Raw genomic sequence first — 25,276 nt, forward strand, 5'->3', positions numbered from 1 at the left:
TGGTATATTTTTTGAGTCTCATCCAGTGGTAACATGTATCAGTAGCTTGCACTTTTTTTTATTGTGAAACAATATTTATTTCATTGTATGGATATACCACTTTGTGCACATTGTGTTTATCTATTCACCCACTAATGGACATTTGTATTGTTCCCAGTTTGGGGTTATTATGGATAATGCTGCTATAAACATGCATGTACACAGTTTTGTATGGAGTTGGTGGGTCATATAGTAAGAATGTGTTTAACTCTAAGAAACTGCCAAACTGGTTTCCAAAGTGGCTGTATCATTTTTAATTCCCACAAGCATGTATGATAGTTTCTCCACATCCTCCCCAACCCTTGTATTATTAGTCTTTTAAATATAGCTCTTCTAGTGGATGCATAGTAGTATCTCATTGTAGTTTTAACTTGCATTTTTATGATGGCTATTTATATTGATTATCTTTACATGCTCTTATTAACCATTCATATATGTTTTATGGTGACAATATTTTAATTGTGTTGTCTTTTTGTTATTTAATTGCTTAGAAGAATTCTTTATGTATGATGGATACAAGCCCTTTATCATATATACAGTTTGCAAATACTTTCCCACAGTCCCTTTTTTTTTTTAATTTTCTTACAGTGCCATTTGAGGAACAAAATTTAAAATTTTATTGTCAAATTTATCAATTTTTCCTTTGATGAATTTTGCTTTTGGTGTCTTATCTAAGAAATCTTTATCTAAGCCAGAGTCACAAAGATTCCGTCCCATGTTTTTTCCTAGAAGTTGTATGGCTTTAGATTTTACATTTAGGTTTGTGTTCCTTTTTGCCTTTTTTTTTTTTTTTTTTTTTTTTGAGACGGAGTCTCGCTCTGTCGCCCAGGCTGGAGTGCAGTGGTGCGATCTCGGCTCACTGCAAGCTCCGCCTCCCGGGTTCACGCCATTCTCCTGCCTCAGCCTCCCGAGTAGCTGGGACTACAGGCGCCGCCACCTCGCCCGGCTAGTTTTTTGTATTTTTAGTAGAGACGGGGTTTCACCGTGGTCTCGATCTCCTGACCTTGTGATCCACCCGCCTCGGCCTCCCAAAGTGCTGGGATTACAGGCGTGAGCCACTGCACCTGGCCCACTTTTTTTTTTTTTTGTATGGTATGAGGTAAGGGTCTCATTTTCTTTACACATAAATATCCAATTGTTTTTAGCATATTTATGATAAAGTAAAGATAAAATACTTAGGAGTAAATTAAGTACGTACAAGTCCTCTACATTGAAAAGTACATATATTTACACCTAAATAAATAAGAGATATATCATGTTCATTGATTGAAAGACTCTATAGGGACACATCATAGTAAAACTGCTGAACCCCCCCCTTTTAATCTATAGATTCAATGTAATGTTAATCATAATCCCAGTAGGCTTTTTTTTTGCAGAAAATAAAAATCTGATTCTAAAATTTACACAGAAATGTAAAAGAAATACAAAACAGTCTTAGAAAAGAAGAACAAAGTTGTACCTAACTTCAAGACTTAATATAAAGCTATAAGAATCAAGCCTGTATGATACTAGCAAAATAATGCAAACAGATCAAAGGAATGGAATAGATAAATAGATCTACATTTATACGGTCGTTTGATTTTTTGACAAAGGTACTAAAGCAATTCAATGGGGGAAAAGAAGTTCTTTTCAATAAATGACACTAAGACACCTAGATAACCACATTGGAAAAGATAAATTTTAATTGCATAAACAAAAATTAATTTACTGTAGATTGTAGACCTAAATAAAAGCTAAAACTATGAAACTTTTATAATAAAACACAGAAAAATATCTTTGTGACTGGGGGTAGGCAAAAGTTTCTTAAGGAGGATTTGGAAAATAATAACTAAAAAAGAAGGAAATTGATAGAGTTGATCAAAATTTAAAATCATCTGTTTAGCTCTCTCGCTGTGCCCCCCTCCCCTCATCATAAGAGGACACAGCAAAAGGCAGCTGTCCATAGCCTGGAAGATAGTGCCCACCAGGACCCGAACTGGCTGGCAGCTTGGACTTCCTAGCCTTCAGAACTGTGAAAAATAAATCTCTGCTTTTTTTAAATCTGCTTAGCAGAAAATACTATTAAGAAAATGAATATGCAAGCCATGGACTGGAAGAATATTCACAACATAATACCTGACAAAAGACTTGAATCCAAAATATATAATGAACTGCTACAACTCAATATTGAAAAAAATAAATAATAATAAATAATTTGAACAGATAATTCACAAAGAAGATAGATGAATGGTCAATGGGCATATGAAATAAAAGCATTCAATATCATTAGTTATCAGGAAAATACAAATTAAAACCACAATGAGAAACCACTACACATCAACCAGTGACTAAAATGAAAAAGACTGACGATATCAAATGTTGACAAGGATGTAGTGCAACTAGAGCTCTCACACATCATTGGCCATAGTGTAAAATGATACAAACATTTGGCAAAAAATCTGTCAGCTTCTTATAAAACTAAGCAAAACCTACAGCATGACCCAGCAATCAAATTCTCAGATTATTTAGCCAAGAAAAATGGAAATATACGTCTACAAAAAGACTTGTATGAGACTATTCATAATAGCTTTATTTATATCAGCCAAAACTGAAAAGAGCCCAGACGTTCATTAATAAGGAAAATGGATAAACAAACAGGATGTTCATACAATGGAATACTACTTAGTAATGAAAAGGAATTGTAGTGAATTCTTATAATTTTATGTTGCCTCAGCACCTGTTTTGAATATATATTTATCTTTTTCATACAAGAAACAGGGCTTAGCTCCTTAAAACACAGTTTCCAATTCTCTGCCTCCTCCCAGTTCTTTAATGTGGTCAATCCAGATATCTTCTTTATACAAATGCCTGCTAGTGACCACCTTCCTATGGGATAACTAGATATAGTCTACTTGACTTGCCCTACTGCCCCCCACACCCTGCGTGTACTACATAGAAATGCCACAGTGATCACATCTCAGTCACAGTGTGACTCCGTAGAACTTATGCTTGCTTTCTCTAAACCCATCAATTAGAATTCCGCGTGGGAAAACTGCATGGGAATAACCTGGATACCAACAGATCCCTCGCTTGGTCTCTCTTGCTTTCCACCCACTGGTTCAGTGTGCATGTCCCGGATGGCTGTCTCTCTTCCTGTTCACCTTGTGAGGCTTGCTGCCATCTCCTCTTTAGATCTGTAAGTAATACACTGCTTCTATTATTTCACGTGTTTTGCTGAGTTGCCTCCTCTGTGTCTCACCTTACCAACACACCCAAACCTAATTTCTTTCTAGGTCAAGACTCTCCTAAAGAATGGCTATCTTGGTAGGAACAAACTGGACATGGGTAAGACAAAACCCATAAAAATCTGCCAGTATAAACAAGTTTCCTGTGAGAGGGACACTTGGTCACAGGTTGGACACTTAGGCTTTAGGCCATCGGCCAGGATAAAGAAGTATCCCATGAAAGGTGCACTGTAAACATTCATGACTAAATCCCTAGAGCTAGGGCTATAGTTTATACCCTCACTCCTAAGAGAGACCTCAAGACCAAACTGGAGGAAAATACAACAGGGATATTCTGCTAAATCATGTAACAACATGGATGAATCTCAAAAACATTCTGAATCAAGACTCGCATGAAAGAATATGAATGATTCTATTAATATGATGTTTCTGAAAAGGTAGACATATATGAAGGTGAAAATATTGTAACAATGGGGATGCTCTGGGCAGAGTGGTATTGGGGATGAACTGGGAAGGCACATGAGAAAACTCTTTGTGGTGATAGAAATATTCTGCGGCTGGATTGGGTTTGGATTACGTGGGTCTGTATATTTGTCTAAACTCATTGTATGATGCACTTAAGAATTATGCATTTCACTGTAAGTAAATTTTATCCAAAATGTGAGTATCTATATGTCTATCTAAATGCAAAAACTTGTCATAATAACTGCCATTGGCAAGCCATACATTTGTCTAGTAAAATTTCTAGCAGTCTCAATATAAAATACAAAAGGACTTTTTTTTTTGCTTGTTGCCTGTTCTTATATACGGTTACCTTGCTCCTAAATAGTAAACAGCTCCTCTCTCCAGTAGGTCACCTGAGGGTCCAAGATTCTTTGTGCCTCTTGGACTCATGGCAGAGATTGTTTTTCCAGGATGGCATCCAGTCATGATTTTATCATATATTTATTGTTACTATTTATATGTGCCACTGTCTCAATTGCTTTGAGAATTGATTAGCAATCATGACAGACAGTCTAAACTAGTACACAAGGGTAAAGAATATTTCCCAAAGTGTGTTTGGTCATTGGGATGTGCTTGAGTGGTGATGTGGCAGAACTTGGAGGACTCTTCATACTCCCTAGTGTACACCAGGCAGATGTCAAACACTGAATTCAGGAGGGAAGTCAATGAACCTGCTGCCCTGAAGGAAATGTTTCAGAGTTGGTAGAGTGTTCTAAGATTTCTGAGGCCAAATACAAAAGTAAAGATATAAAACTTCTTTGTGTAAAAGATAAGCAAAACTCCAGCTGATCTGTCAATATCTGACATACCTGTCCTAATTGGAACAAGCTTTTTACCAACTGAGGAAGCTTGCAGAGAACAATGATTTCTATAACTGTGGCTCCTAAGTGGAGAGAGAGAACACAAGGATGTTTCTCAAAGCTCCATTATTCTGCAGGGATCATCTAAGACATTAGAATTTACTGTGGACCCAAGGGGTATGATTCTAGAGACTCCCATGAGTAGCCACAGAATGAAAAAATGAAGTAAGGAAGAAGCTAACCATGACAACAAAGTGTTTTCAGTTCAAGAATGAGATACGGGGTAAGTCCGGGAAACTGAGCTCACTAGTCATCATTTTGATTCCTGCTCTTTGCCACTATGATCATAAGTCTAACTCTACTATGGAGAAATGAGGAACATAGTTGAAAGAACTATTGACAAATAATGTCACCACTGAGTTTCCATCCAGAATGAAAATAATGAATGCAGGTGAGTTCTGGAACATCAATTAGACAAACCAAGGGGGATTCAAACATCAAGATTCAAGTTCATGATTCACCAGGAAGCCTATTAGCATTTCATCTTGGAAATGGATACCACCAGATCCTTGAGGCTGAAGAGAAAAAGAGTTACAAAACCACCTATATGTGCATACACACATTAAGCATATGGATGTGTGAATAGAGCTATGCATATGGACACACCCAGAGAAAATGAATTATACAAGTTAATTTCCAGAGTTCAGAACAAAACTGGACATCCCAGGGAAGGAAGCTTTTAAAGTTTAGAGGAGAGAGAGTTCTGTGGGCAGAAATTGCCGTGGGAAATTTCCTGGAGAAGATGATTCTTTGCCAAGGTAAGCCAAAGGGATCTCTGACACATTGACAGAAACAGTGTTCATAGCAGGCAGTAGAAGGAGTAGTGTGCCTAGTTCAGGGCCGTATCTTCCGTGTAGCTGCACATATCTACAGTGATTTATTGTCCTTTTGTCTCTGAAGGGCTGATACACAAAAGAGGAAGTGATTATGTCCCATGTAGCCAAAGGCTAAGTTAACACCCAGGATAGAGGTGCAGGGAGATAAGCAGACTTTGACCCAGGATGAGAAAAAACTTGCTGAACACTGATGTCCTCTGCCAATAGGAAAGACTTTTGAGGAAGTAGAGGGCTCCCTTTCACTGAACCATTGTTTTCTAGATATTTTGCCTCTTTCTTTCCTTGGCTTCTTCCTCATAGTTCATAACCATCCTCTACATAATAGTTATTTATTATTGTGTAACAAACAACTTCAAAACTAAATGGCTTAAAATAACACACGTGTTGTCTCACAATTTCTGTGGGTCAAGATATGATTATAGATTAACTGGATCCTTTGCTTCAGGGTCTTTCACAAGGCTATAACTAAGGTTTTGACTAGGGGTGGGATCTCATTTGAAGGTTCAACTGGGGAAAAGTTTACTTCCAAGCTCACTTAAGTAGTTGGCAAGATTCAGTGCCTTGAGAGTTGTTGGGCTGAGGTCCTGAGTAAGTTGGCCAGAGACCTCTCTCGGTTCCTTGCCACATTTGTCTCTCCAATCTGGAAGTTGGTTTCACTAAAGCCAGCAAGTGAGTGTATTCTTTTGAAAATCAAGTTACTCCAGAGGAGAGGACGACACAAAGCCATGAATACTAGGAGACGAGAATCACTAAAGCCAAATTATATGCTGCTTGTCCTACTCCAGATTCTACCAACATAGAATGTCTTCCCTGGACTCTATGCTATCCCTCCTGTTCCATGAAGCTGTTCAAACAAATGCTTTGTTGAGGTTGTAGAAGAAAAAAGCAAGCCCAAGAGCTGTGCCAAGGTCTGTCTCCAAGATGGTCTTCTCCTTCCTCCCATCCCTTGCCTGTCTCTTCATGTGTAAATTCTCCCCCATTGTTCAAGGACTTTCCAGAGACTGAATCCCCAGTTCTCCCCAGGGCTTTATATAGAAGTTGCCCCAAAATGTCCACAGCCATGCCCCTGAGCACTTGATTTGGAATCGTTGTGCCCACACCTGCTGGTCCCATAGTGCATGAACAGAAGGCATTCCTAAATAACATTTAGCTCTCCAGTTTCTTTTCAAGAATTTTTAGCATTTCAAAGTTTGCAGAAATTCAAAAAGGACATGAAAATGCTTTTTCTAACATCCCTCAATAGTCTAAGTGTGGAAAGTTCCAACAGGAAGAAAGGAAGGAGGAAAATAAGTCTTCCTAGAGTGCTTTTGGCATAATTGGATCTTGGGGACATTGTCTCAGAAGAATAAAAAGTTTCCTGACTTTGTACAATTCTACTTTCAAACTTTTAATCACTTCAGGGAGCATAATTGTCCCAATTGCAGCACTGATTTCAAATTGCCTTTTTCATGTTCTGGTTATTCATTTGGAAATTTTGCTTAAAACATAAAAACAAGACTGAGTAGGAAGAACTAGCTTTCACTCTTCTCTTCAAATCAGAGGTGGCCATCTCAACCTGAGTCTTTCAAGCTAGTGCTGCTATTTCTGGCCCACACACTATTCCTAAGCCATGGGCACATTTTCTTAGTAGGCTCCTGACAAAGGTAAGTGAGGGTTCTTATAAGAGTAATACTTAACCTTTTTATTAGCACAGTAACATTTCTAACTTCTGACTTGATATTTCAAAGGGGTTGGGACTTGAGAAGGGAAGGAATGAAGCGATTTCAGCGCTATCACAAAGATTGAGGCCCATGCAAAACTCTTTCTTCATGGCACAGAAAATCTAGATGGCAAGGAGCCTATGAAACTTTTCAGTCTTAGGTCATGGACTTGCCTAACTTTAGAGACTCCCCCAGAAATAAGATGGTCCTATGGTTTCAGAGCTTCTTCTGTTGACTTCACAAACTCAGGCAATTCCAGAAGGAGGTGAAACCACCATCACATGAATGAGAGAAACTCAGAAGGCTGCTGGCTTGGTTTAGAATAAAGAATGTTCTGACACTTCAGAGCTCTGTAAACAGGAAGCAAGCTGTTTGGGAATGTAGTGAGCTCTTCATCACTAGAAAAGATCAAGCTGAAAACCCATACATCAGTGTTCTGCAGAAGAAGATCTAGAATTGGACAGAGGGTGGGACTAGATTTATTTGGGGGGCATAATCAGTGTCAGGGTCTACATCTGGTTGACATATTTAGGTTCAAGAACTCTTGATTCCTGTGTAGACACTCACCCCGACTGCCTTAGTTACCAAAGAAAACTAGAGTTCCAGAAATTGTGAGCCACTATGCATTTCTGGGGCCAGCCTTCTATTTATCTTCATGAAATATCAGATTCAAATATTAGAGACATATTGAAATTTCCAGAGCATGAAGTTACCTTGGAACCATTTCCCCTTTCCCTTGCATCTCTCCATGTCCAGTCTCCTCTTTTCCTGAAAGACCCAGCTAGGGCTGGGGTTTCCCATGAGAAAGATCTCAGGCAACAACCGGAGTTTGTTTTACATAAAAATTGTCTAATGAGAAGAAATCGTTATAAGGTGAGGATTCAGAAGTAATCAAGTCACTAGTATTTGGCACAAAGTTGGGGGACCATAGAGCAAACTTTAAGTCACTTTTCTGATCAAAGTTTAACGAGGTAAATTGCCTTGTAGGATATAGCCCCCCTAAATGAATGCGTTATGTGTTTTTGTCACTGATCACGTGTTACATTATCAGAGTCATCATTTTAAACCTTGTGCATTTGGTGCCCTGTGTCCCTCAAATAATTTTTTATTTTGTTGTCTCTTTTTTCTTGGAAATAAATAAATATTGTGGACTTTCAAAACTATTTTCTAATCTCTTAACCAGACTGGAACCCCAGTCCAGATGCACTGTTCCTATGCAAGGCAAGGAATGTTGAGTTTGGACCTCTAAGTATTTCCTTCAGTTGACAGAGGAGATACACCATGGTAAGTGCCAACCAGACAGCCTCTGTGACAGAGTTTGTTCTCCTGGGCTTCTCTGCCTATCCAAACCTGGAGAAAACATTCTTTGTGCTCATCCTGCTGATGTACGTGGCAATCCTACTAGGCAATGGGGTTCTCATCCTGGTGACTGTGTCCAACTCCCACCTGCACACACCCATGTACTTCTTCCTGGGGAACCTCTCCTTCCTAGACATCTGCTATACAACATCCTCAGTCCCCCTCATCCTTGACAGCTTCTTGACTCCCAGGAAAACCATCTGCTTCTCAGCCTGTACAGTGCAGATGTTCCTCTCCTTTGCCATGGGAGCCACAGAGTGTGTCCTCCTGAGCTTGATGGCATTTGATCGCTACGTGGCCATCTGCAACCCCCTTAGGTACCCTGTGGTCATGAGCAAGGCTGCCTACGTGCCCATGGCTGCCGGCTCCTGGGTAGCTGGAAGCACTGCTTCCATGGTGCAGACATCCCTTGCAATGAGGCTGCCCTTCTGTGGAGACAACATCATCAACCACTTCACCTGTGAGATTCTGGCTGTCCTGAAGTTGACCTGTGCTGATATCTCTGTCAATGTGATCAGTATGGGAGTGACCAATGTGATCTTCCTGGGGGTCCCGGTTCTGTTCATCTCTTTCTCCTATGTCTTCATCATTGCCACCATCCTGAGGATCCCCTCAGCTGAGGGGAGGAAAAAGGCCTTCTCCACCTGCTCTGCCCACCTCACTGTCGTGATCGTCTTCTACGGGACCATCCTCTTCATGTATGGGAAGCCCAAGTCTAAGGCCCCTCTGGGGGAAGACAAGGAAGACCTTGCTGACAAACTCATTTCCCTTTTCTATGGGGTGGTGACCCCCATGCTCAACCCCATCATCTACAGCCTGAGGAACAAGGATGTGAAGGCTGCTGTGAGGAACCTGGTGTTTCAGAAACGCTTTGCCTTTTGATGTTTTGGGGGAACAGATGTCCCTGTAACTCTTTGCCTCTTGGCTGCTTTTACCCACAAATCTCAGAAGAGAATGTTCCCTAAAGAAGATACATGTGGGCCGGGCGCGGTGGCTCAAGCCTGTAATCCCAGCACTTTGGGAGGCCGAGATGGGCGGATCACTAGGTCAGGAGATCGAGACCATCCTGGCTAACCCGGTGAAACCCCGTCTCTACTAAAAAGTACAAAAAACAGCCGGGCGAGGTGGCGGGCGCCTGTAGTCCCAGCTACTCGGGAGGCTGAGGCAGGAGAATGGCGTAAACCCGGGAGGCGGAGCTTGTAGTGAGCTGAGATCTGGCCACTGCACTCCGGCCTGGGCAACAGAGCGAGACTCCGTCTCAAAAAAAAAAAAAAAAAAAAAAAAAAAAAAAAAAGAAGATACATGTGAAGAATGACTACCGGAAAATTGAAGTACTTATGTAACAGAGCACTTCAGCTGTGATTGGACCCAATTAAAATGTTGAAACCTAGAACCCAGGGGAAGTGTGGCTTGAGGGGATGGAAGCAGAATGCTGCTGAATATACAAGGAATGATTTTTCTGTTTCTCCATTGTTCAAGTCTGAATTCACCTTTGTGTGCAGATGTTTCCTCTGTTTTGGGAAAAACACCCTAGGGTACCTCTGTGTTACAAAAATGTAAAGCCAAGATTCTACTCTTGAAAGGAGGCACTGAAGACACCATGGGACAGAACTTCATGACCCTGCCCACCTCCCTAGCACAGTGCTTCCCAACCTATGTCTTGCCTTGGAGCACATAGAAAATAATGGGATGTGTAGGCACCCTGGGGTGAGTGGATGAATCTTTTCATGGCTGAAGGCAATTCACCTGGGGGCTTAGGTCACCACAGGTTCTGCTTAGTAATCCCAGGAGGATTCCGACCTTCGTACGTCTGTAGCCTGTGGCACATTCGCTGAAATGTTCTGCCTGAAGCAGAATGTGTCTTCCCTTAGCCCCTGCTGAGAGGACAGTCATGCTCTCTCCTTTGGCTACAGATAATTGGCGAGTTGACCCAAACTGGGCAAATCATATTTTCTCTCCAGGGAATTTGCAATTTGGACATAGAGACAGCTCATAGTTGGCACAAAGCTCTTGAACTGTTAGACCATGTAAAGAGGGCACGAATGTGGCCCTGTGTCTAGCAAAGAAGAGAAAGCTGGTCTGCAGAGAGAGATGATAAAGCAAATGCACAAAGAGGACCAGACCTACATGAAACAGAAATAAAGGCTGCAATATTTAGGCTAGGTATTGGAGAAGGTTTTTCTTTTATTTTATGGGAAAATTTAATCCTGTAGAAAGAATAACAGGTATTCATCTTCCAGATCCAAAGATGATCTGCTCATGGCTGGTGTGTGTGTGTGTGTGTGTGTGTGTGTGTGTGTGTGTGTGTGTGTGTGTGCAATTTTTAATTTTTTAAATTTTCCTGGGTACACGGTAGCTATATATATTTATGGAGTATATGGGATATTTTTATACAGGCATGCAATGTGTAATAATCACATCAGGGTAAATGGGGTATCCATCACTTCAAGCATTTATCCTTTGTGTTACAAACAATCCAATTATACTCTTTTAATTATTTTTAAATGTACAATTAAATTATTTTTGACTATAGTCACCCTGTTGTGCTATCAAATACTAGTTCTTATTTATTCTATTTTTTGTACCCATAAGCCATCTCCACTTCCCCTCTACCCTCTCATCACCATTCCCAGCCTCTGATAACCATCATTCTACTCTCCATCTCCATGGGTTCAATTGTTCTTTTAGCTTCCACAAATAAGTGAGAATATGCAGTTTTTCTTTCTGTGCTGCTTATGGCCAATCTTGTTCTTCTGATAGCCCTGTGGATTATTTCTCCCTCTCCTCAATTATTCTAAAGCAAATCCCAGATGGTAATAACATTCCATCTTGAAATATTTTGGTATTTATATCCATAAAAGATTAGTACTCTTGTAAAACTATAAAGTACCATTTAATATTTAACATATAAATCACCTAAAACTCAATAATTCCTTGATATCATCAATTATCCAGCATTTATATTTCCAGAAATGCCTTATAAGTTATTTATTTCAATTTTTAAATTGAACCAGGATCCAAATAACAACATACATTGTGATTTGTCTCTGATATGGTTTGGCTGTGTCCCCACCCAAATCTCACCTTGAACTGTAGTTCACATAATCTCCACGTGTTGTGGGATATCATGGGAGGGACCTGGTGTGAGGTAATTTAATCATGGGGGTGGTTACCCTCCTGCTGTTCTCTTGATAGTGAATGAGTTCTCATGAGATCTGATTGTTTTATAAGGGCCTTTTCCCCCTTTTGCTTGGCACTTCTCCTTATTGCTGCCATGTGAAGAAGAACATGTTTGCTTCCCCTTCTGCCATGATCGTAAGTTTCCTGAAGTCTCCCCAGCCATGCTGAACTGTGAGTTAATTAAACCTCTTTCCTTTATAAATCACCCAGTCTCAGGTATGTCTTTATTAGCAGTGTGAGAATGGACCAGGACAGTCTCTTTCAATCTTCATTTCCCCCTCCCTTTTTCTATATTTCCCTCTATCTCTGTTCCTACCACCAGCACCCTGCTTTTAGGCTAGATTTTTTTGGGAAGGAATAGTTTCTCATTATAGGAAACTATAAAGTTTACCACAGTCTGATTTTGCTGATTGCAGTTCTGTGGTGTCTGTCTTTGTGTTTCCCATATATTGGTGATTAGATCTAGTTACTTAAGTTTTTTTTCTTTTTTTTTTTGGTGGAGTTATGAGCTCATGGCTCCTGAGACCTTTTGCATGACACTAGTATCTTTGATGACTTCCTGCTATCTGTATGTCAAGATATTACAAGCTCAATATTCACACTTCCTTCCCAGACCTGAAACAACTATTTTGTCTAAGTAGCTCCTTTTTTCCTTTAATGGGGAATGGTATTTAGAAGTCATAATCTGAGTGCTAGGGTTACTATTGAGTTTCCCATGGTTTCTAAATGTTTCAGTGGAAAGAGCTATGAAAAATATATATATATGGTCGGGCGCGGTGGCTCAAGCCTGTAATCCCAGCACTTTGGGAGGCCGAGACGGGCGGATCACGAGGCCAGGAGATCGAGAGACGATCCCGGCTAACACGGTGAAACCCCGTCTCTACTAAAAAATACAAAAAAACTAGCCGGGCGAGGTGGCGGGCGCCTGTAGTCCCAGCTACTCGGGAGGCTGAGGCAGGAGAACGGCGTAAACCCGGGAGGCGGAGCTTGCAGTGAGCTGAGATCCGGCCACTGCACTCCAGCCTGGGTGACAGAGCAAGACTCCGTCTCAAAAAAAAAAAAAAAAAAAAAAAAAAAAAATAAAAGAAAAATATATATATAATAATTGAATTATATATATGCATGATATATAAATATATATTTAGATTTAGATCAAATACATAAATCATACATACATACAATTCAAATTAAGAGCTATAGATTTTTTACCTAGCTTCATTGATTTTATACCTATATCGCCTTCTTCTATATACTGTCTCCTCATTCCAGAAATGTTTGGAGATGCCTTGAAGTTATACACACATAATGATGTCAGGAGTTAACATTGAGCACAGCTTCTGTAAAGGGCAGAATTCAATCAAGCTGTCCAGTGGTGTGTGTCTGGGAGTACTGGGGCTGATCATAACAGTTGAGGTGATGATGTGGGCTGTGGGCCCTTTTCTCTTGCTTGTTCCTGAGCTTCCTGCAGGAGATCTGAGTCTGGGAGTGAGGCACTGGGTGGCGGTGGGCTAGGAAATAGTTGCAAGATAAATTCAAGCCTGGAAAGAAAGATTCCAGACTGGAACCTCAGGGCATCTTGCAGCTTGGGAATGACTTTCCTAAATCGTGATGAGGGCGGTCACAGGGCCCTGCTCACCAGGAGACTTTGGCAAAGAAGGGCACATGATGCAGTCAAGAAGGAAGCTGGCAGATCACCTCTAAATGGGGTCCAAAGTCCTGAATTCTGCATGCCTGCTCTGCTCGAAATAAACGTTTCCAATATGTAAGAGCCACTTAGAAAAAAGAAGTCTGTTAAACATTTGGAAGGATGGAGTCACAGTCAAAAACTACGTATCTGGGGTCCATGGTCTCCAAGATTTTAATATCATGCTTCCTTACAATTTAAACTGTATTTGTTTATTGATTTATAAAGTATATAGGTATTCTACTGTACCAATATGTTATGGACATTTACAACGTTTACAAAAATAGAAGTTCAAAAAGATAGGACAAATATAAAGTAATTTTTTTTTAAAAAAGAGCAAACATTGGATAAAATCAGAGGAAAATGAGAGTAGGCCACACATTCATTCATTCATTTATTCAGCATCTATGTATTGAGAGTCAGTTGTGAGTGAGGCCCTATTTTTATACTAAGGAGACATCTGTGAATAATACAGAAAAAAACTTACCTCTGTAAAACTTATATTCTAACAGGAGAGAAATAAGCAATAAACAATTATGAAAATAAATAGGATGTTAGAAATTTTATGGACTCAAGACTGTATAAAGGATAACTGAACACATGCATCTAATTTCATTCCTCCTAAAACCCATAAAAACTATAGTCTTTCTTTCTTTCCAATAAAATCCACAAGGTTAGGAGAAGAAGTAAGACACCAACAGTGAGAACACTGTGAAAGTTAGGAATTGTGCTAATTGCCATAGCAGATCTGACAGAGCCAAATCCCAAGCCAGAAACTTGGAAAGGTAAGTGTCTTACTCCATTTTCTGCTGCTTTAATGGAATATCTGAGACTGGGTAATTTATAAATAATAGACATTTATTTGGCTCACAGTTCTGGAGGCTGTGAAGTCCAAGAGCATGACACTGGCATCTAGTGAAGGCCTTCATGTTGCATCATCCCACGGCAGAAGGTGAAAGAACAAGCAAGTATATGAAACAAGGAGAGAAAGGAGGCCAAACTCCTGCAGTAACTCACTCCTACAATAATGGCATTAATCCATTCATGAAGGCTGAGCCCTCTTGGCTTAATCACCTCTTAAAGGTCCCATCTCTCAGCCCTGTTACCATGGCAATTAAATTTCACCATGAGTTTTTGAGGGGGCATTCAAACCATAATAATTGGCAACAACTAGATTTGTAGCACAGAGAAACTCACTGCACCAAGTACCTCTAGGACCGGGGTGAAGGAAGCACTGCTAAAAAAGGAAGACTAGGTGACAAATATGTAAGAAACAGAGTCCCTACACCCTTTCATTCATTCCATGACATTAGTCAACTATCTCTTGCCCACCCCAACAAAAGTTTTATTCTCTATAGAGGGTAAAATCATGGCTCTCTGGACTGGCAGAAAACAGCCACAGTTGAGAGCATGGATTCTTTACTTTTTCATGGAGTAAAAAAAAATTAGCATAAAAGATCAAGAATCAAAATGGCTTCTGATTGCACCAGAATTACCTTCAAATTCAGAAGGAAGATGATTTCCAATAAGTTCCTAGAATTCCACACACTACTGTGATGATTAATTTCATGTGTCAACTTGACTGGGTCATGGGGTGCCCAGATATTTGGTCAAATATTATTCTGGATATGTCTGTGAGGGAGCACCTGGATGAGATTAACATTTAAATGCATAGATTGAGTAAAGCAGATTGTCCTCCCTAATGTACTAAGCCTCATTAAATCAGTGAAAGGCTTGAATAGAACAAAAAGGATGAGTAAGAGGGAACTTTTCCTGCCTTTGAGCTGGGACATTAGTGTTTTCATCAGCTCTCCTGGCCAACCAGCCTGCTGACTACAAATCTTGGGACTTGTCAACCTCCATAATCAGATAAGCCAGTTCCTTACAACAAACACACACATACACACACACACACACACACACACACACACACACACTATTAATACGATTCCTCTCGAGAACCCTGGTTAAGACACCCACCAAATTATCGGTCAGGAGGTTAAATAAAAATATGTTCAGACACATAAGATTTCAAAAATGTGTATACAATACACTTTTTCTCAAGAAGTTATTCAAGGCTTGGTGAGTGGCTCATGCTTGTAATCCCAGCACTTTGGGAGGCTGAGGTGGGTGGATCTTCTGAGGTCAGGAGTTCAGAACCAGCCTGGCGCCCATGGCAAAATCCCGTCTCTACTAAAAATACAAAACTTAGCCGGGTGTGGTGGCATGCATCTGTAATCCCAGCTACTCAGAAGGCTGAGGCAGGAGAATCACTTGAACCAGGGAGGCAGAGGTTGCAGTGAGCCAAGACTGTGCCACTGCACTCCAGCCTGGGTGACAGAATGAGATTCCATTTCAAAAAAGAAAAAGAAAAAGAAGTTATTCAAGAAAGTGCTCTATCAAAATAAGAGATTAAACCAAGAAATAGAAAGAAATTGACAAAGGAAACAGAAGTTCCAACCCATAAGAGAGGTGTAAGGAGTCCCCGGGACAGTAAAAGGAGATCCTGGCATGACAGTTGTACACCCTGCAGAGAATGCATCCAGCCCAGAGGGCAGCCCTACGACTCCAGAGACTGGTATGTCAAGGGCTCTCATTCATAGACCCCTGCTGCCTATGGTGATTAACTTGAGGACAGAATGCCCCAGTCAGCCTGGCCCACATTCTTTCCTGCACTGGCCTTATCTTGGCCATGCATGTATAAAATGCCCTCTTCTCTCTCCGTGTCTCGCTGACTGGGTTAGCGGAGGACACTCATTCCACTCCAGAGAGTATTCTGCTTTGATCTATTCCCAAGAGTGGGAAGAGGGCCATACTCAGAGCTTAGAAGCAGGAAACATAAAACAATCCACTCTCTCTGATGATATTTCTGCCAGATGTCTGGTACCTGGCCACACTACAGTACTGTCTGACTTACGCAGAAGGGACTATTGAAACTGACAGCTTAGATTCTCCGGTGAGTCTTCCCCAAAATAGTGGCAATATTTTTTTCAATCAAAAAGCTAGATTTGTCAGCCAGAATGACTATTATTAAAAAGTCAAAAAATAACAGATGTTAGTGAGGATGTGAAAAAAGGGAAATATTTATATATTGTTGGTGGGAAGGCAAGTCAGTACAACCTCAATGGAAAACAGTATCAAGACTTCTCAAAGAACTAAAAATAGAACTACTGTTCAATCTACTTTTTTACACAATGATTTTTTTTTTTTTTTTTTGAGACAGAGTTTCGCTTTTATTGCCCAGGCTGTAGTGCAATGGTGCAATCTCGACTCACCGCAACCTCTGCCTCCTGGGTTCAAGTGATTCTCCTGCCTTAGTCTCCCAAGTAGCTGGGATTACAGGCATGCACCACCACACTCAGCTAATTTTTGTGTTTTTAGTAGAGATGGGGTTTCGCCATTACATAATTAATTATTTTCCTTTATGTAGGGATACCCGCATTGGTATATTTATTGCAGCATTATTCACAACAGCAAAGATGGAATCAATCTAAGCATCTATAGACAGATGATTGGATAAAGAAAATGTCATCTATATACAAAATGGAGTACTCTTTAGACATAGAAAAGAAGGAAACCATGTGTTTTGCACAACATGGATGGAACTGGCCATGTTGGATGGCCAGTCTTTTAAGTTATGCAGCCCAGAAACAGAAAGTCAAATACCAGTGTGTCCACATGGACATGAAGTGTGGAATAATTGACACTGAAGACTTGGAAGTGTGGGATGGTGACGGGGGCTGAGGGAGGAGAAATTACTTAACTGGCATAATGTACATTATTTTGGGTGATGGTTGCACTAAAAACCCAGACTTCACCATATTCAGTATATCTGTGTAACAAAACTTCACTTGTACCCCTTAAATGTATTGTTTTAAAAGCTAGGTTTGTAATTGTTACTCCATTTTTCAAAATGGAACAATCCATTTTATACTAGTACATTGTAGAAGGTCAAACTGTGAAGGAAATGAAGGGAATACATATTAGCTTTCTCTTGCTGCATAACAAACCACCCCACTATCAGCAGTGTGAAACACCTCATTAGTAGCTCACAGTTCCGGAAGTGAGAAGGTTGGGTGAGTTAGGCTGTGCTCTGAGAAAATGTCAGCTTTCAAGCTCATTGCTATTGGTGGCAAAATTCAATTCCTTGTGTTTTTTAGACTATGGTCCCGGTTTCCTTACTGGCCGTCGCCAGGGGTCATGCTTAGCTCCTTGTGGCAGCTCTCTGGTTCTTGTTCGAGGCTCCCTCCATCTCACAATCAAGAAACAGCATGTGGAATCCTTCCCACACTTTGAATCTGGCTTATCCTTCTGCTACTAACCAGAGAAAATTATTTTTAAAGGGCTCACTTGATTAGGTCAGACCTCGATAGACAATCTTCTAATCTTAAAGACAACTGATTTGGAACTTTAGTTACATTGACAAAATCCCTTCACAGCAGTACCTAGGTTAGTATTTGATCACCGCACGAAGGGAATTGTGTGATCATGTGGGGGATCATTAAGATTCTGCCTACCACAAAATGATTTCCATAGAAGTCAAAATAATGGTCACTTCTGGAAGGGAGGGAATAAGGAAATATAATTGGATAAGAAAATAAGAGGGGCTTCTGAGGTTCTGGAACATCCTAATTTTAACCTGAGTGGAGGAGGGGGACATGGTAGTATATTTTCTTATTTTTTCTTGAATGGTTTACATATGCTTTTTACTCTCTTTTGTATGTATATCTCACAAAAAGAAAAAAATTCAATGCAAGACAAAATGGCTTATGACTATGAATGTGGCATGTACTTGATTCTAGGAGTTTTAGAGCTGGAGTATAAGGCAGGCATGTTCATTTGTGAAAGAGGTGGTCAGGATTGCCCAAGCATTTTTGCTAAACTGGGCAGGCTCTTCTTGCACACCAAGAACATCTGTGGAATGAGAGCTCATCACATGTGCCACCTACCATCTCCGGTATTAGAATTAAATGGGAAAGGGAAAACTGGAATGTGATTAAGAAACTATAGTGTATCAGGAAACAGTGATCCACATTGAAGATGCTTCTGGTTGCTGCCTGGGCAGTCACAGCTCTCAGTTTTGGATCTCAGAAGTGGAGGTTACTAGATCCCAGTGATAAATCAGCACTGCTCTCACAAATGCACAGATATAGTATACTCATGCACACACACACACACACAGGAAAGGACTGAGCTGTTCGCAACAGGACACCACTTCTGTGATCAACTGCTTTTTTTCAAGTCCACAGCTGCCTTGCCTCTGAAACTCTCTGGTAGAAGCCATGACCAGATTCACTTATGACCCTTTAAAGGTCTGGTCTGGGTAGGAACTGCCTAACAGAACCTATTTGGTGGGATGCAGACAAGAGATCTTCTAGGTCACTGGCTTTCATCCAAACCTGAGATCCTAAACCCTTTGAATTTGTAAATGGCCAAGGGGACTAACCCACAAGGATTTGTCCTGTGTGGTTTCACATTCCCCCAGATCTATCATGGACTCTGGTGACAGTTCTCATGGACTGGGGGTTCTTGTTAATTTGGGGAGGGCTAGGGTGATCCTTTCTCTCTAATACTTTCCCATAGCCCAGCAAAATGGGTAGGAAGAGAGGGAAGAGAGAAGAAAGTATTTCTGGAGAAACTTCAGAGTAATTGGATCACAGGGACATAATCCCAGATGTATAAGAAGTTTCTTGACTTGGTAACTTGAATTTCCAAACTTTAAATGACTTCAGGGACTAGAATAATCCCAATAGCAGGATGGGATTTAAGTGGCTTTGTATGAGCAATGAATGGTTTCTGTGGATTTTACCAAAACACAGAACAAAGACAAGAAAACGTTCACCCATTTCAGGCACTAACTCATCTGGCTGCTGCTTTCTGACCAGATTGGCTATGTCTGGCTTCTGGACTACTCTCAGAGCCCAGAGAAGTAAATTTGAATCAACACATTTGTTGAAAAGGTAAGTGAGCACTTTTAAAACAATATAGAAACTCTTGTGGGCCCAGCTCCATCCCCGGTGGCATACCTGGTGACTAAGTGGCACAGGGGGAGTTTTGAAGGAAATAGAAAAGGATGTCTCCATGGTGCAGCAGTCCAAGAATGAGAAATCCATGAGACCATTTAGTCCCTGGGATGGAATATCTCTGATAATAATCTATTCCAAAGTAAGCGTCGGGAAATGAAGTTCCAGAGAAGAAAAAGAACTTCACGATTCCCGTGCATTGATTGGTTGGCAAATGCCAGTCCTGTTAATACGTGCTCCAGAAGAGTCTGGCAAGTGAGTGAGTGAATGGACAAATAGCCCAGGGCTCCGTAGATCTCGGAAGTGATGTAGAAAAGAGGAGGCAGAGAGCATCTTAAAGTGCTCACAGGCCGGGTGCCGTGGTTCACGCTTGTAATCCCAGCACTTTGGAGGCCAGGGTGGCAGGATTGCTTGAGTCCAGGAATTTAAGCCCAGCCTGGGCAACAAAGTGACACCTCGTCTTGACAAAAAATTAAAAATTAGCCAGGTGTGGTGGCACAGGCATGTGGTCCCAGCTACCTGGGAGATTGAGGCAGGAGGATCGCTTGAGCCTGGAGGTTGTGGCTGCAATGAGCTGTATTTGCCCTACTGCACTCCAGCCTAGGTAATGGAGTGAGACTCTGTCTCAAATAATAATAATAATTTTAAAAAGTGCTCACAGAGCAGAATGGTCAGGGATTGGGGATGAGGCGTACCAGTTTTTTCTACCAGTCCTAGGTCTCAAGGGGAAAAAACATACAAATTGAATATAACATTTCTTGCCAAAATTGAGCAAAGTGAATCATCCACACCTGTAACTTGAAGTAAATGTGTGATGCCTGTCTTAAATATGATGAGGAAAATTAAATCTAATCAGGTGACATTTGAAACCTCTCTATGGGGTGGCCAAATACCACCAAGTAGATTTTGATCAAATTTCCTGCATTTTATTTAAAGCAATATAGAAAACCCTTTGAATTGTCAGAGATGTTCTCCAATTGCTCAGCAAGTCTGGGCTTCCTCACTGGCTGTCTGGGCACTTTAGGCATCAGAGAATCATGGAGCTGGCCCTCTGAGTTTGTGCAAGTGACATAGAGACACCATGGTCAGTTCCAATCAGACCTCCCCTGTGATGGCGTTTGTTCTCCTGGGCCTCTCTGCCCATCCAAAGTTGGAGAAGACATTCTTCATGCTCATCCTGCTGATGTACCTGGTGATCCTGCTGGGCAATGGGGTCCTCATCCTGGTGACCATCCTTGACTCCCGCCTGGACACACCCATGTACTTCTTCCTGGGGAACCTCTCCTTCTGGACATCTGCTATACAACCTCCTCAATCCCACTCACCCTTAATAGCTTCCTGACTCCCAGGAAAACCATCTCCTCAACCTGTGCAGTGCAGATGTTCCTCTCCTTTGCCATGGGAGCCACAGAGTGTGTTCTCCTGAGCGTGATGGCGTTTGATCGCTACGTGGCCATCTGCAACCCCCTTAGGTACTCTGAAGTCATGAGCAAAGCTACTTATGTGCCCATGGCTGCCAGCTCCTGGGTAGCTGGAAGCCTCACTGCCATGGTGCAGACATCCCTTGCAATGAGGCTGCCCTTCTGTGGAGACAACATCATCAACCACTTCACCTGTGAGATTCTGGCTGTCCTGAAGTTGACCTGTGCTGATATCTCTGTCAATGTGATCAGTATGGGAGTGACCAATGTGATCTTCCTGGGAGTCCCGGTTCTGCTCATCACTTTCTCCTATGTCTTCATCATTGCCACCATCCTGAGGATCCCCTCAGCTGAGGGGAGGAGAAAGGCCTTCTCCACCTGCTCTGCCCACCTCACTGTCGTGATCGTCTTCTATGGGACCATCCTCTTCATGTATGGGAAGCCCAAGTCTAAGGACCTGCTGGGAGCAGACAAACAGGACCTTGCAGACAAACTCATTTCCCTTTTCTGTGGGGTGGTGACCCCCATGCTCAACCCCATCATCTACAGCCTGAGGAACAAGGACGTGAAGGGTGCTGTGAGAAGCCTGGTATTTCAGAAACGCTTCCCACAGTGATGGTGGAGGGGTCCTGATGGCTCTGTGCTTTCTGATTGCTCCCACCTGAGAGTCTCAGAGGACAAGGTGAAAGACCAAGTAGATCAAAGGTTACATAGGTAACCTCATTACACAGAATCTCATTACATAGAAGGGCTCTGTAGGAACAGGAAACATTTAATGCATCTCCACCAAAGTATGTTCTTGTTTGTCTAATCTTGTAGTTCTCATTCTCCGTGATAGATACTGAACGAATTGATGTCAAGCAAAAGTAACTCTTCACATTTTTATTGTTGGATGAATGAAAAGCTCTAGTCTGTAGGTCTTTGATTCAATTGCTCCATGGCTTCTTTCTTTGAACATATTTGAACATATTTGGCTGCTGCTTTCTGACCAGATTGGCTATTTTTGGCTTCTGGACTACTCCCAGATCCCAGAGAAGTAATTTGAATCAACACATTTGTTGAAAAGATAAGCGAGCACTTTTAAAAGAATATAGAAACTCTTGTGGGTCCTTACTTTTATGTTACCTTTCAAGCTCTTCCTACTCCATATTAAATAATAGTTTTATTTCTCTCTTCATTGTTTTTTTTTTCTCCTTGTCATATAAATTCTTTAAACTGTTTGCTGAATTTTTCTGTCTCTGTATCTTCATAAATTAACCTGTAGCTTTGTCTCTCTCTCATCCTCACTCAGAGTCCTCACCAGAAAATCATTCATGGTCTTGGAGAAGAGAGGGGAGTAAGGAAGGTGTGGCAAAACTGATGCAAGGGTCAAGGGCACAGGCCTCTTTTCTTTTTCCTTTTGGAAGATATCGTTCATCCCTGGGCTCTGTCCTAGATACCAGTGGCCTCTCATGAGCCATCAGAGTAATGCAAAAACCGAAAAAAGTCCAGGAGGATCAAATAAATTGTATTAACCACCTGATTTGGCTTAACCAAGCATGCAGCCAAGTGGCAGCCATCACTTGTTTTTCACTGAAGAATCTCTGAAGCCACATAGTAGTCAGAGGAAGATAGAAACAATGCCCACCAGGGGCATCTAAGAGTCACCCACATGATTGTGAGGAATTCCAAGTCGGCTCCAAATAGTGATCAGTCTAGAAGTCCAGTTAAAAGGATCAGCAGAACAGAAAATTTCTGACATAAACTTTTAACCCCATAGAAACAAACTGACAATTAAAATAAAGATCCTAGCACTTTGGGATGCCAAGGCGGGCAGATCATCTGAGGTCAGGAGTTCGAGACCAGCCTGGTCAACATGGTGAAACCCCTATCTCTACTAAAAATACAAAAATTAGCCGAGCGTGGTGGCGCATGCCTGTGATCTCAGCTACCTGGGAGGCTGAGACAGGAGAATCGCTGGAACCCGGGAGGCAGAGGCTGCAGTGAGCTGAGATCATGCCACTGCACTCCAGCCTGGGTGGCAGAGTGAGACTCCATCTCAAAAACATAAAAAAATAAACAGCCTTGGCTGGGCGCAGTGGCTCACGCCTGTAATCCTAGCACTTTGGGAGGCCGAGGAGGGCAGATCACGAGGTCAGGAGATTGAGACCATCCTGGCTAACACAGTGAAACCTCGTCTCTACTAAAAATACAAAAAATGAGCCAGGCGTGGTAGCGGGCGCCTGTGGTCCCAGCTACTCGGGAGGCTGAGGCAGGAGAATGGTGTAAACCTGGGGGGGACGGAGTTTGCAGTGAGCCAAGATTGCCCCACTGCACTCCAGCCTGGGCGACAGTGTGAGACTCCATCTCAAAAAAATAAATAAATAAAATAAATAAATAAATAAATAAACAAACGGCCTTTGCTGGAAATCAGTTAACGTGGGGAGATGGTGAAAATGTTAAAGAAAATTTTCAGTAGTTTTATCAATGGAATTAAAGAGGCTTTTGAATCAATAAAACAAGAGTTGTCTATAAAAAAAGAGGCTAGGAGAAAAGATATCTGAGCAATAAGAACATTTTCTTGGAAAAAAAGTTCACAATTATTGAACAAATACAATTCAATAGATAGTATTTAAGACAAATCTTTTTTTTTTTTTAATTTATTTATTATTATTATACTTTAAGTTGTAGGGTACATGTGCATAACGTGCAGGTTTGTTACATATGTATACTTGTGCCTTGTTGGTGTGCTGCACCCATCAACTCGTCATTTACATCAGGTATAACTCCCAATGCAATCCCTCCCCCCTCCCCCCTCCCCCCTCCCCATGATAGGCCCCGGTGTGTGATGTTCCCCTTCCTGAGTCCAAGTGATCTCATTGTTCAGTTCCCACCTATGAGTGAGAACATGCGGTGTTTGGTTTTCTGTTCTTGTGATAGTTTGCTAAGAATGATGGTTTCCAGCTGCATCCATGTCCCTACAAAGGACACAAACTCATCCTTTTTTATCGCTGCATAGTATTCCATGGTGTATATGTGCCACATTTTCTTAATCCAATCTGTCACTGATGGACATTTGGGTTGATTCCAAGACTTTGCTATTGTGAATAGTGCCGCAATAAACATACGTGTGCATGTGTCTTTATAGCAGCATAATTTATAATCCTTTGGGTATATACCCAGTAATGGGATGGCTGGGTCATATGGTACATCTAGTTCTAGATCCTTGAGGAATCGCCATACTGTTTTCCATAATGGTTGAACTAGTTTACAATCCCACCAACAGTGTAAAAGTGTTCCTATTTCTCCACATCCTCTCCAGCACCTGTTGTTTCCTGACTTTTTAATGATCGCCATTCTAACTGGTGTGAGATGGTATCTCATTGTGGTTTTGATTTGCATTTCTCTGATGGCCAGTGATGATGAGCATTTTTTCATGTGTCTGTTGGCTGTATGAATGTCTTCTTTTGAGAAATGTCTGTTCATATCCTTTGCCCACTTTTTGATGGGGTTGTTTGTTTTTTTCTTGTAAATTTGTTTCAGTTCTTTGTAGGTTCTGGATATTAGCCCTTTGTCAGATGAGTAGATTGCAAAAATTTTCTCCCATTCTGTAGGTTGCCTGTTCACTCTGATGGTAGTTTCTTTTGCTGTGCAGAAGCTCTTTAGTTTAATGAGATCCCATTTGTCAATTTTGGCTTTTGCTGCTGTTGCTTTTGGTGTTTTAGACATGAAGTCTTTGCCCATGCCTATGTCCTGAATGGTACTACCTAGGTTTTCCTCTAGGGTTTTTATGGTATTAGGTTAAGACAAATCTTAAAAGGAATTTTTAAATTAAAAATAACTTTTTGGCCGGGCCCGGTGGCTCAAGCCTGTAATCCCAGCACTTCGGGAGGCGGAGGCCGGAGGATCACGAGGTCAAGAGATCGAGACCATCCTGGCTAACACAGTGAAACCCCATCTCTGCTAAAAATACAAAAACTTAGCCGGGCGAGGTGGCGGGCGCCTGTAGTCCCAGCTACTCAGGAGTCTGAGGCAGGAGAATGGCATGAACTCGGGAGGCGGAGCTTGCAGTGAGCCGAGATCGCGCCATTGTACTCCAGCCTGGGCAACAGAGCGAGATTTCATCTAAAAAAAAATTAAAATAAAAAAACAACTTTTTAAAAAGCTTTTATTTTAAGTTCAGGGGTACGTGTGCAGGATGTGCAAGTTTGTTACATAGGCTGCTCTCCTAGACTTAAAGGGGAAAAAAGGACAAGGAGGTTTAAATTGAGAAAAAATTAGAGGCATGGAAGACAGACCAGAGGAACCCATTATGAAATTCATAAGAAGAAAACAGAGCAGATGAAAACAAATAATGTTTAAAACCAAAAAAGAAACATTTCCTCAAACAGATGTTTTAGGTCAAAGATACTTGCACACGCATGATTATAGCAGCACAATTCGCAATTGCAAAATTGTGGAACCAAC

At 41.3% G+C, this 25,276-nt stretch overlaps 7 protein-coding genes across 9 annotated transcripts in view; 5 read left to right on the forward strand and 2 right to left on the reverse strand.

Moving 5' to 3' along the window:
• HINT2 (histidine triad nucleotide binding protein 2) overlaps positions 1 to 25,276 on the forward strand; it is a 546,951-nt gene that overhangs the window by 349,011 nt on the left and 172,664 nt on the right. The gene's annotated exons all lie outside the window — the stretch shown is intronic.
• Positions 1 to 25,276, reverse strand: part of CLTA (clathrin light chain A) — a 429,778-nt gene that overhangs the window by 258,799 nt on the left and 145,703 nt on the right. The window lies entirely within an intron of this gene.
• The window catches only part of SPAG8 (sperm associated antigen 8), a 454,367-nt gene that overhangs the window by 253,256 nt on the left and 175,835 nt on the right, over positions 1 to 25,276 (forward strand). The window lies entirely within an intron of this gene.
• TLN1 (talin 1) overlaps positions 1 to 25,276 on the forward strand; it is a 501,447-nt gene that overhangs the window by 189,998 nt on the left and 286,173 nt on the right. The gene's annotated exons all lie outside the window — the stretch shown is intronic.
• RECK (reversion inducing cysteine rich protein with kazal motifs) overlaps positions 1 to 25,276 on the reverse strand; it is a 394,564-nt gene that overhangs the window by 175,217 nt on the left and 194,071 nt on the right. The window lies entirely within an intron of this gene.
• LOC126938078 (olfactory receptor 13C7) lies at positions 8,445 to 9,404 on the forward strand. The gene has a single exon (XM_050762221.1). The coding sequence runs from the start codon at positions 8,445 to 8,447 to the stop codon at positions 9,402 to 9,404; it is 960 nt and encodes a 319-aa protein (XP_050618178.1).
• LOC126938080 (olfactory receptor 13C7-like) lies at positions 20,491 to 21,446 on the forward strand. Its single transcript, XM_050762224.1, is given in 2 exon segments — positions 20,491 to 20,695; positions 20,698 to 21,446. Coding segments are annotated over 2 exon segments (954 nt in total).

This window comes from Macaca thibetana, chromosome 15 (assembly GCF_024542745.1).
Source record: "Macaca thibetana thibetana isolate TM-01 chromosome 15, ASM2454274v1, whole genome shotgun sequence".
In the NCBI taxonomy this organism is placed as follows: domain Eukaryota; kingdom Metazoa; phylum Chordata; class Mammalia; order Primates; family Cercopithecidae; genus Macaca; species Macaca thibetana.